Source organism: Typopeltis vanoorti, chromosome 7, assembly GCF_054136105.1.
Source record: "Typopeltis vanoorti isolate ZY-2024b chromosome 7, IOZ_Tvanoo_1.0, whole genome shotgun sequence".
In the NCBI taxonomy this organism is placed as follows: domain Eukaryota; kingdom Metazoa; phylum Arthropoda; class Arachnida; order Uropygi; family Thelyphonidae; genus Typopeltis; species Typopeltis vanoorti.
The window spans coordinates 52868198-52880242 of record NC_143555.1 but is presented as its reverse complement, the minus strand read 5'-3'; the positions used below and the strand labels follow the sequence as shown (position 1 = coordinate 52880242).

The 12045-nt window shown below is 33.6% G+C and overlaps 2 protein-coding genes across 4 annotated transcripts in view; one reads left to right on the top strand and one right to left on the bottom strand.

Moving 5' to 3' along the window:
- Window positions 1-6429, top strand: part of LOC150104679 (E3 ubiquitin-protein ligase SHPRH) — a 674750-nt gene extending 668321 nt beyond the window's left edge. For both annotated transcript variants that reach the window (XM_090395874.1, XM_090395873.1), the window contains 2 exons: window positions 4076-4254; window positions 6158-6429. In XM_090395874.1, coding sequence (XP_090252000.1) covers window positions 4076-4254; window positions 6158-6320 — 342 coding nt within the window. In that variant the 3' untranslated portion in view covers window positions 6321-6429. The remainder of the gene's footprint in view (window positions 1-4075; window positions 4255-6157) is intronic.
- The window catches only part of LOC150104678 (histone deacetylase 8-like), a 210845-nt gene that overhangs the window by 537 nt on the left and 198263 nt on the right, over window positions 1-12045 (bottom strand). The gene's annotated exons all lie outside the window — the stretch shown is intronic.

Below are 12045 nucleotides of genomic sequence, written 5' to 3'. Positions count from 1 at the left end.
AAATATTTGCTGCAGAAATACATTGTACCTAAAAACTAAGACAGGTACAAATGCAAATATCTTCAAATTAATATATGTCCAGTAAGCTACTCTATGCATAGAACACAATTTTTCCTGCTTTTTCAACTCATCTGTCACTGTCCATTTATGTAGAATTGAAAAGGCAGTCTTCGATATTTAAGACCTCTAACTCCTTTATGAATTGCACTTCATCAGTTTCAGGAAATGGAGAAAAATTTGAGAAGTATCACTTTGAGATGGTAATATCTCCTTTTCCTTCCTAATCCATATTAGTTTGTTCTTGTTTTAACTATTTTATACTCAACACCTTGCAGTATGTGTGCTGTGCTCATGATGTCAAACAAACTAAACTGAGAAGTGTTTGTGGCATGTACTTGTCATACATGTAAGCTAAAGGTTATAGAGCTGCACCTCATCATCAAAGGTTGCTACATAAATTGTCTTCAAACTACCATGTTAAACGTCTTTGAACAAATGTCTTTCCAGTCCCATCCTTTAATAGAAACTTCATTACTAGATTTTTTACTGTCATCTGTGGCCATTTAAAACACACACACATATACAAATAAATTAACGTCTGTCTCCTTACTAAGTAGACTAAAAGAAACTTTAATGTCAGTTTACAGCAAAAAGCCAATGCACGTGTATCCCCCCCAGATAACAGAAAGATAAAGTGTAGCTGTATTTAAGAGCATGGTCCATTTCTTATTGATATCAATATCTGTGACCATGCATGTAAATTAGGTTAAGTTATTTAATGCTTTTAACATTAATTAATTTAGCTAAAATATATATATTTATTCTTGGATCTAACAGATAAGCTTAGGTGTTGATGGTTATTCATGACTTATTTTTCACGGTATTAACAACACCACAAACGCTTTTATCAACAAAGATGTTTTATTAACACTTATATTTTGCTGATTTTCAACTCAGCATCTTCAGAGCACAACACACTCGTAAACGTGACAGTGAGTGAGTGAAACAATATAATTGCAAAAGACAAAAGATCTAAAGTCCTATTTTTTGACACCCTCTAACGAAAAAAAAAAAAAAAAAAAAGCAGTTATCCAGGAGTTTTTCTTAGGATAACCGTCTCCCAAATTTTTGGCAAATTAATGCAACCATATTTGTTAAGGTTGGGAGAATTCTTCAAAGCCATTGCTGACTCAAAAAATAATCTTTCAGATCTATAACGACTCCTAAATAGCACATTCGCTTTCCTCCATCTAATCCTGTGTGAAGGAGTGTCCAAAGCGTGGTCTGCCAGTCCCGACTTGCCATAGTAATAGTAGCGAATGTATCTTTCATGTTCTTCCAGGCGGATGTTCACTGATCTTCCTGTTTGCCCATAATAGGCCAAGTCACAGTCACACAGAACTTCATACACTCCTGGGGATGCTAAAGGGTGAAGTTTATCCTTAGGTGAGCGGATCAGAGTTGCCAGCTTGAAATGAGGTTTGAAAGTGGTGGGAAGGCCATGTTTCAACAATACTTTGGCTATCTTTTCCGATGTACCTCTGATATAGGGGTACATTGGAATTCCCTATATCAGAGGTACATCGGAAAAGATAGTCAAAGTATTGTTGAAACATGGCCTTCGCACCACTTTCAAACCTCATGTCAAGCTGGAAACTCTGATCCGCTCGCCTATGGATAAACTTCACCCTTTAGCACACCCAGGAGGGTATGAAGTTCCGCGTGACGGTGACTTGGCCTATTATGGGCAAACAGGAAGATCAGTGAACATTCGCCTGGAAGAACATGAAAAATACATTCGCTACTATTATTATGGCAAGTCGGGACTGGCAGACCACGCTTTGGACACTCCTTCACACAGGATTAGATGGAGGAAAACGAATGTGCTATTTAGAAGTCGTTATAGATCTGAAAGATTATTTTTGAGTCAGCAATGGCTTTGAAGAATTCTCCCAACCTTAACAAATATGGTTGCATTAATTTGCCAAAAATTTGGGAGACGGTTATCCTAAGAAAAACTCCTGGATAACTACTGTTTTTTTTTTTTTTTTTTCCCCCATTAGAGGTTGCCAAAAAATAGGACTTTAGATCTTTTGTCTTTTGCAATTATATTGTTTCACTCACTCACTGTCGCGTTTACAAGCGTGTTGTGCTCTGATGATGCCGAGTTGAAAATCAGTGAAATATAAGCGTTAATAAAACATCTTTGTTGATAAAAGTGTTTGTGGTGTTGTTAATACCATGAAAAATAAGTCATGAATTTATTCTTGGAATTGAAACCTAAAGACAACATGAAATTAATTGAATGTGGTATTTAATACATGATATTTTCATGCAGTATTACTCTGCTCACGGCATTCCAAGAAACATCTACTACCTAGTAGTGCATGATACCAGAGGTTCAGCTTTTCCTGAGAAGTGTGCATGCCACACTTCAATCCCTGCTTATGTTGGTTCATTCTTAGACAGTTTCCATGGCTACCAACAGACTCACCAATGAAGACCGGCTGTAAATCACTATAGTTTGGCATGCACTCTGTACAGGTACAGGAATCATTTTAGCCTGCCTAGATTTAACTTAGCTATGTCTGTAAATAGTACATTCCATCTCTGCTGTTTCAAGAATATCTACTGGCCTTTGGACGGCGTTTGTTTTACAAGGATTATTTATTTTTCTTACTTTACAGAAGAAACGTTTGTTTCTTTAATTACATTGCCTTGTATTTATCCTTTAAATAATGTATTTCTTGTGTTTTTTATATTCATAAAACAAACTGGGTTTAATAATAATACAAAACAGAAATGAAGAGAAAAATCTTGATATTTAATTGTAAAATTTTCATCAATGTTTCATATCTTCAGTACAGAAATTATAAAAATAACAGAAAATTCTAAAAAGTGCCAATATTGATCATAAAAAAAGAAAAAAAAGTCAATGTTTTCTTAACTTAAATGTATAAAGAAATATATAATTAAAAATTAGGAAAGATTAGTAGAGTGAAAAAAGTATTATCTGGACCATGGAATCTATTTAAGTTTGGGCAATGGAGTAGCGTTTCCCAAAAAATTCTTCATAAAAGGATTTTTATCTTATTCCAGAGAATGCTGTGCCTGGTGAAGATGGCATATTCAGCAGGATTGATGGTCCTAACTGTTTAGGCTCATGGTAGTTGATATGACTTATTTCATTTACATTGGATAAAAGCAATCTTTCAGACTGTCCATAAACTATAGAAGCAAGGAATCTGGTAAACAATCAGAAAATCAAATGAAAAATTGCCTTTAGAAGATGAGAGAAAGTTGGAGATTTTTTTTGTGTCAAAAGGCCACAAAAATGGTCAGAGGCTTTAAAATTTTCACAGTCCATTCAGAAATTCCTTGCACATAAGTGAGTAGAATACATGATTTACTCTTGAGCAGAAATGGCAGGGATTCTATAGCTGCTGAATGCTTTCTTGAAGATTTCACTTAATATGTTGCAGTTCTTTCTGTAGAAATTAATTTGAACATAAAGAGTGGGCATGATATATTAAAGTCCTGATAATCTGTTTTTATTACTAGGATGATGGTGTGATTCTGTATGGATGTAGCAGCCTGTGTGAGTCTTCTTCCAAAATACTGGAAATTGAAGCTGCCATTAGCTGCTGAAGAATTAGTAGATCTAAAAAAGACTATTTGTCTCCTTTTTCTGAAGTGAACTGGATTCTGGGATGAAATGCATTTATTTTGAAGAAATTGCTGTAAGCCATTCCAAATTGCAAAAATGGCACCAGTTTGCAGATTTTGGTAATATATTGTCGAGACATCTTTCAAAGTGTTGGCAATAGTTTGAGAAATAGGACTTCTTTCCAGTGGTAAAATTTATTTTTAAGGATGAAATATCCTGAGTGAATATTCTAAATCAAACTAGGTTTAAAATAATGAAAAAAATGTATATAATTTCTAGATAATATAAATTGCCAGGTTTTCTTTCCCTCTCTTTTGGGTAAAAGTGGGAGAGGAGAACTTTTTCTGAATTCTAATTAGTTGTTACTACATTAATGCAAGAATTCTAATTTCTTACTTTTTTGTACAGAATAATTTAGCTAGATTCAAATATGAGCCAGAAATAACCACCCTCCTGATTCCTGTCCATTCTGGTGCCAATGGATTAAATTTAATTGAGGCTACAAATATTCTTTTGGTGGAGCCCCTTCTAAATTCATATATAGAACAGCAAGCAATTGGACGTGTACATCGTATTGGTCAAATGAAGTAAGTTGTGTTCATGAATTACTTCCTAAACTATAAATACTTTATTAATAATAAATAGCCAGTCACCAGGTGTCCTTAATTTTGTTTTTTAAGGAAAATTGTTTTTAAAAAAAATAAAAAATTCTTAATGAATTAATTTTTTTTACACTTAATTTCTCAAATTTTATACCACATATTTACCCCCCCCTCATTATAAACTTTTTATAGGATATAAAGATAGGATAAATGCAATAGTTCAAGCCATCATAATCTAAGTATATACTGAACTTGAGGTTTCTAACAATCTAATTGCTGACTTAGTGGATTGCATACTCCTATCATACCATGGTCATCGATGTTTATCTTTAGGTAGCAGATGAATTGCATGGTCTGGTGAAATCAGTGGCCTGATGCCATTGATAAAGTATACAAGTTTCTGAATTATCTAATCCTCAACCCATCCATGATGCTAATTAACTTATTTAAAAATAAAATATTCTGCTTGTCTTCACATTTGTGAACCTTTTAGAAATCTTGGATATAATCTACAGTTAACAAGCATTGAACTAGCATAGGTAATGGTATCCAATACTGCTCAGAGGAAATCTGATATAATACTTTTGCTTACAAAGGATGGGGGGGGGGGGAGTAATTTCTGGTTTCCTTTTTTCTCTTTACAAGGGTAATACTTTGAAACCAGTTGCAAGATCACATACTGATTAGAAATGCTAGAACCCCAAAATCTCTAATGTGTCAATTTATTCGAATTTGCCAAGCAGACAGCTTTGCAACTCTAAATTAGTTTTATATTCTAATTGTATATGCCAGTTAGGATTTAATGCTTGCTGCTGATCTAAGAGGGTTTCAATAGTATTAACCTTCAAGGATGCTGATAAACGCCATACACTAAGGATAAAGTGTCAAGATTGTATAATTGGGAATTCTTGGTGTGAGTGGAGGATTATGGTTTGGCTATAGTGGTCTTACTCAAATGTAATCTTCATAATATTTTGCATTCAGATTGCCAATGCATCATAGACATTTCTTTTTAATATTCACTATGGTAAACTTACAAGGGATAATAAAAATAATTTACTGTAGTGAATTTCCTTCAGTATGACATTGAAACTATGGTACTTTGGCCAGACCTTTTAGGGAATTTCTTAATGTAAGTGACTATTATAACGATAGTGTTTTCCATAACAAGAACTGTATATGATCACCCTATCCCCCCAAAACGTTGCAAACCTGTAACATATTAGTACTGTAGGTCAGATAACTTCAGGCATCCAAATTAGCAAGGAGATGGTTTTCTCACATAGGATGACAAGATTCATCTCCTACCTACACTTTCACAAATATCCACACCAAAATGGGATTTGAACTTACAAGCAACAAAGTGGAAACAGTATCTACTCAGCCATGCAGGCAAACTTTTATTGAAATCACTTACTTTATATCTGTACCATAACCAGTAAAGTTTATATTTGTTCCAGCTTAAATCAAAAATTATGGCTAGTTGCATGTGCAATGCTAGTTCATTATGCTTGAAACAGTATATATGCAGGGTTCTACATCAAGAAAAGAATATTTAAACATGCTTTTAATTTCTTTCAAGAGCTATAATTATGACAAATATACGTATTACCTCTATTTTTTTCTCCTAATAGGCTTAAAAATTTTTAAATACATCTATAGTAAATACTATTTTCTCACTATTACTACTTCTGTTTAACAGAAGATCAACCATAGACAAACACTTTTGCTGCTATTCATTGAAAATAGTGATTGAAGTGATGTTTGTGTATGTGCAAAAAAACTAAATACATAAAATTATATTGAATTTTAACTGATCAATAATAAAACTTATTTGTCCTTAAGATAATTTCTTGAATAATATTTCACTTATTTTGTGTTTATTTAGAGAAACCAACATCCATCGATTTATAGTAAAGGATACTATTGAAGAAAGAATCCATAAACTTCAACCTAATCAACCATCTGTAACCAAATCAGATGGAGAAGATCATTCGTTTACATTAAGGGAACTACAACAATTATTCATAACAGAGAATACTATCTTATGATTTCTTTTTATGTTTATATTATTTTTGACATTCAAGCTTGTTTTGGTAATTTATTATTGTGATATTATATATTGTTTACTTTAATAATAAAATAATAAAACACCAGGTCTCCCTTTGTTCTGCAAATTTTCCTTTATAAAATTGAAAAAATACATTAAAGAAAATGTAATACTGTGATTTAGTTTTTTAGATTAAATTATAACTGTCATCAGTTATAATTTCCTGGGAATGCAGTGGGAAAGGTGAGTCTTTTTTATCCTAAATTCACTATAGCAAATCTAACAATGTCATCTACATATTTTATGAGTGACACATCTGCCACTTATCAATATTCCTTTCTTTTCCTCTATTGCACTGTTGATAACATCTTCGACAAAGACATTTAAAAAAAAAAAAAAAAAAAAGTAGGGTGACAGTGGGCAGCCTTGCATCACTCCTCCTCTTCGCACTAAATAGTTGTGTACTGATATTCAATTATCGCACGCTTTGGTATCTGATAATATACAGTTGGTAGTCTAAGTATTTCATAATCTATCAATGGAGTCAAATGCTAGTTTGAATTCAAATAAGCAATACAGATTAATATCTTTTCCCAAGATTATTTCTGCAATTCTGTGTGGAGTGAAGATTTGTTAATAGCAGAGCTATTAACAAATCTTCTAATCAGGCTTCTTCATATACTCTCATTATTCAATTTTGCAGAACTCTAATAAAAATGTTACGTGTGACAGTGTATGGTTACTGGTCAATAATTCTTGCACCCCTGTCTACCATGTCTCTTATGATCCCAAATAACTGGTTAGGCAGTTATTTGGGATCATAACAGAATAAAGAATCTTGTTTAAAAAAATAGTGTTGATCTTTGTAAGTTTCTTGCTTGATTTTCTCTGTTACTAATATTATTGCAGCTGCCATTCTTTATCCTTTAAAGGGTTGCAGCAAAAGGTTTGATCTCTGTTTCTCTTGAAACAATGCCTGAAAAAAAAGTCTTAGCAGTATAGCTAACTACTGAGCAACATTCATGTTGCAGTTATTTCAAAGTGAATTATTTACTCCAGATCCTTTTCTACATTCGAGGTTTCCAAAAGCTTTTCAACCTAAAGTACTGATATGTACTACTGATGACATTCCTCCTGGAGATTTTCTACTACTCTTCTCTCATTTGCTACCTCATTTAATAACTTTCAAACCTGATGGTTACTCCAGATATATTCAGAATATCCTTCTTCAGTGTTTATGTTGTCTTTATGAACTTTTACACATCTAACTTTCTTACATTTTTGTCTATCTTCTTTTGGAGAAGATGCGACATAGTAGTCAGCAACTTTCTGTATGACGCTTTTCTTTTCATAGACATCATGCAGTTCTCAGTTTCCTTGCAAACAAAAATCTTATGCTTCTCTAGCTGAGTCATTCAGTATTTTCTTTAGAGCTTGTTAATCAACCTCTAAGGTTTAGTTCTTGTTTTCACCACTCTTTCACTTTTCCTAACAACGCTTTTATATTTTTGCCTTTAGTTTATATCTCAGTCATTAAATCTTTGCTCTTGCATAAACTTCAGTGTACATTTTTCTTTTCAGCAGGAACTTATGAATTCTGCTCAAAACTAGTAGTAATCTATAAGACTGTAGTTTCTTCCTATGAATTTAGGACAGCTTATGTTGAATAATGATGTTAGCAATGACCAGTCTGCATCTTGAGCAGAACTCTGCAATTGTCTTTCCTCCAAATTTTCCCAAAACATTTCTGTTTTGGGAAAATTTGGAGTTGTATGTCTGGGATTCAATTTTCTACTATGCTGTTTAGGTCTCCAACAAAAGCACACTTCTCCATCATGTCAGCTGTTCTCTCAATTGAACTCAAAAATTATTCTACTTCTACCCTACATTAGGCCTCCTGCAGGATCATGGGCACACAAGTCTCGCTGTCCAATTTCTCATTTTGAAATCTTCCACAACATTAGTTCATTTCATTAATTTTCATTAGTTAGTCATAACAGCTTTCATTAGTTTTGCTCATGTTAGACCAAAACACTTAAAGCAGAATAAGAACAAGAATTATATACTTGTGATTATTAGAAGAAAATCAGAAGAGATATTTCATGTTTAAATTCTAGTATGAACTTGCTGTCTGATAAAGTATTTCTACACTCAGTTATCGGTTCATGTTCAACACTTCTAATTGTAGTCCTGTAGTCCATTATGTCATTTTTACCTTTAAAAATGCTCATACAGTACATATGTCAAATGAATAATTCCTCCTTAATAAAATAAATCTCATTTTAATGAAGATATCTTTGAGCATAGTTGTGATAGACATGCTGCTCCATTGCCAACATGGCTTTGCTTTTTTAGTTTGATATCAAATATTAGACACATCACAAATTTTTCAGATAATCTTTGGTTTATACATAAATTGTGAGCAGATAAGTACAATTAAAACATATTTGGCATGTTAACTGACAAATCATTGTGTGTTAAAAAATAATAATTATACTATTGTATGTGTGTGTGTGTGTGTGTGTGTGTATATATATATATATATATCCCTTGCTTAAGGCGGTTTTGCTTAACTCTGGATTTGATTAACGCAGCAAAATTAATTGCCGCAATCCCTTGATATACGCGGCAAGAGTTTTGACTAACGCGCCTTTCACCCTGTGGAGCTTGCAGCTGATCTGACAGATACATACAAAATGTTTAATATAAATATTCTTACACAATTCAGTGTATAGCTTGGAGGTCATGAGTAGCTGTGCATTCGTTTGTTACAAGTGGTATATTCTTCACTGTTTTTTGCTGTCAGTTTGGTTTAATACATGTTATGTAAAGGTTTGTGATATTTGACAGTAAATTGTATCTGAGAGATACTGCGACCTCCGATGTCAGTATAGTATGGTTTATTTTTATTTTTAATTCTTTGTTCATTAATTTCTAGATTGTAACTGAAAATAAATAAACCATCATGTATTACTGAAATAGGGAGCCAAAGGCTTATTTATCATGCATGTCCTCTAGGAGATGTGCTTTACATTATGGGAAATATAAGGAAAGTGATCTGGAGCTTACCCCACCTTTACTACGAGTTGCCCATAAGGTTGCTTATGCTTGCATCAGCCAAAACTTTTAGTTTCTATATATTCAGCTATGAAATAATGTTGGATTCAATATCCACTTAATTTGTACCATCATGTATTATATTTGCAGTGTTTTTTCCTTTATGTTTTATTACTTGTTTGCCGAGGTCTGGAGAGTCATTTTGCTTGTTATCATAGAATTTATGCCGATAAGAAAAAAACTAAAACTCTCCAAACAACTCTTGATAACTTATTTTAATAAAAATAATTGCAGTAAATAATGTAGGCACAAGTATTTAGTAAACATCTACTTTGCATTCATTTTTTTATCTTTTCTAAACGAGTACCATATAAAATAAATTATTAATACAGTAATCGATCATGGACAAATTGTTTAACGCGATTTTGATATACGCGGTAACATCGAGGGATACCTGTGTGTGTGTGTATATATATATGTCTGTTTTTTTTTTTTTTAAACAGATTAAATGACTATAAGCCAACAGATAAAAATAGAGATACTATTTTATTTTAAATAAACACTACACAACTAGTCTGGCCTTCTTAGAAGACTTCATCGGGTGCATAACATGACAGAAATACCAACAAAGATTGCGAGAAAATTTATATACATCCTTTGTCCAAAAATAAACCAAACTTTTCGAAAATGGGATGCTTAAGGGCCAAAGCTGTATAACTGAGAGGAGGCCTCCACATAGCCTTTAAAGGAATGCAGAGAACAGACCAGAGCTTCTGACCTAATGCCTAATCCTTGCCTTCTCGTGGTGCACTCTGTTGGGTATCTACCTGGATACTGAAAGAACTAGGATGGGCTGGCAATTTGGGATTTAGCTGACCAAATTGTATTCTTATTGGCTTAAACCAAAATACAAAATGATGGTACAATATGACAAAATTTAATGCCAGCTGGGGTGTGGCCCGGTTAAACAAGGCCCCCGTTGTTTTTGCTAGGGAACAAAGGCAAACAGCATAAAGTCAGCTACTGGAACAAATCCTAAAACACACACCCCAACTCAATAGCATCAGAGTTGAAGATCGGTACTAACAACATAAGAAGCCTGAATGGCAAAGAATGGAGCCAGCTGTGGAATTAGATAAGTACCAGATCGACATTATAGGGGTGACTGAAACAAAAAAGACAAAAATTGGTGAGATCTTTCTGAGCAATAAATACAAAATGTTATATCAAGGAAAAGAAGGATTAGCCATAGTATTCAACACTAAATACAAGGCTAATCTAATTGAATGGCAGGCAGTCTCAAGTAGAGTGATATGGGCAAATATCAGAATGGGAAACTGGACAATGAGACTTTGTGCCTATGGTCCCACAGAAGGTTCTACTAAGGTATAAGTGGAGGAATTTTTTGAGGCTTTAGAGAAAGCTGGTCCTTGTTGGGGGATCTAAATAGCAGAGTGGGAAGTGATTGTCAGACATACAAAAATATTTTGGGAAAATTTGGAGAAAAGAGCAAAGCTAATAATACTGGCAAATACCTATTCGATTTCTGCTCAGGACATGGACTGGGTTATTACTAACACAAAGTGCACAAATTCACATGGAGAGAAGAGGCAAGGAATAAGAAAAGTCTCATTGACTATGTTATTGATGATAGTGATGTTTTCTCCCTGGTGAAGGACACCAGAGTGTACAGAGGATTTGAAATTGGAAGTGATCACTATTTATTCTTGAGCAGGATAAAATTGAATTTCATATAGAAAAGAATGATATGTAAGAAAGTTTTAAAGCGAATAAAAGTTGAACAGCCCTCAGATGTGAACTGTAGACTAAAATACATAAAAATTATTGAAGAAAAAATGAAAAAGAGTTTGAGAACATGATCCAAACCTTGAAAAAAAACCTGATTGATTCAGCCAGAGAGGCATATGGTGAGGTTGTCTGCAAGAATAGAAAAATCAGAACTCCATGGTGGACACAAGAAGTAAAAGAAGCAGTGAAGGAAAAGAAATAAGCATATCAAAAGTTCCTGGCAAATAAATCAGCTTGTGCTCTTAGAGAATACAGAGACAAATGTAAGAAACCTAACACTGTGTAAAACTAGCTAAACAAAAGTTATGGGAAGACTTTGGTAAGAACATAGAAAAGAAATATCAAGAAGGTGGCAAGTTATTCTGGAGGTTGTTATATAAGCTCAGAAATGGAGGAAAGAGTACTGTAAAAGGAATTAGAGATGATAAAGGTGACATGAAAACAGGAGAAAATGATATCCTTGAAGTATGGAGTAATTACTTCGAAAAATTGCTAAATGAAACAAGTAGTGATAGCACAGTAGTAAAAAAAAACACTCAAGAGGCATACAGTCAGGAATACATATCCATACTTAAGTAGAAAAAGCCATCAAAGACTTGAAATGCGGACTGGCAGGAGGAGTAGATGATATTCGACCAGAAATGCTTAATTATGGTGGTATAAAAGTCTTACAGTGGCTGCACTGCATAATTCAGAAGGCGTGGACAGAGGGAGGAATTCCCGATCATTGGAGTAGAGCTCTCAATAGTACCCATATATAAAAAGGGAAAAAAAACTGAATGTGAGAATTACAGAGGTATTTCCCTACTGAGTGTTCCTGGTAAAATTTATGCTAGTATACTTGAGAAACGAATGAGAAG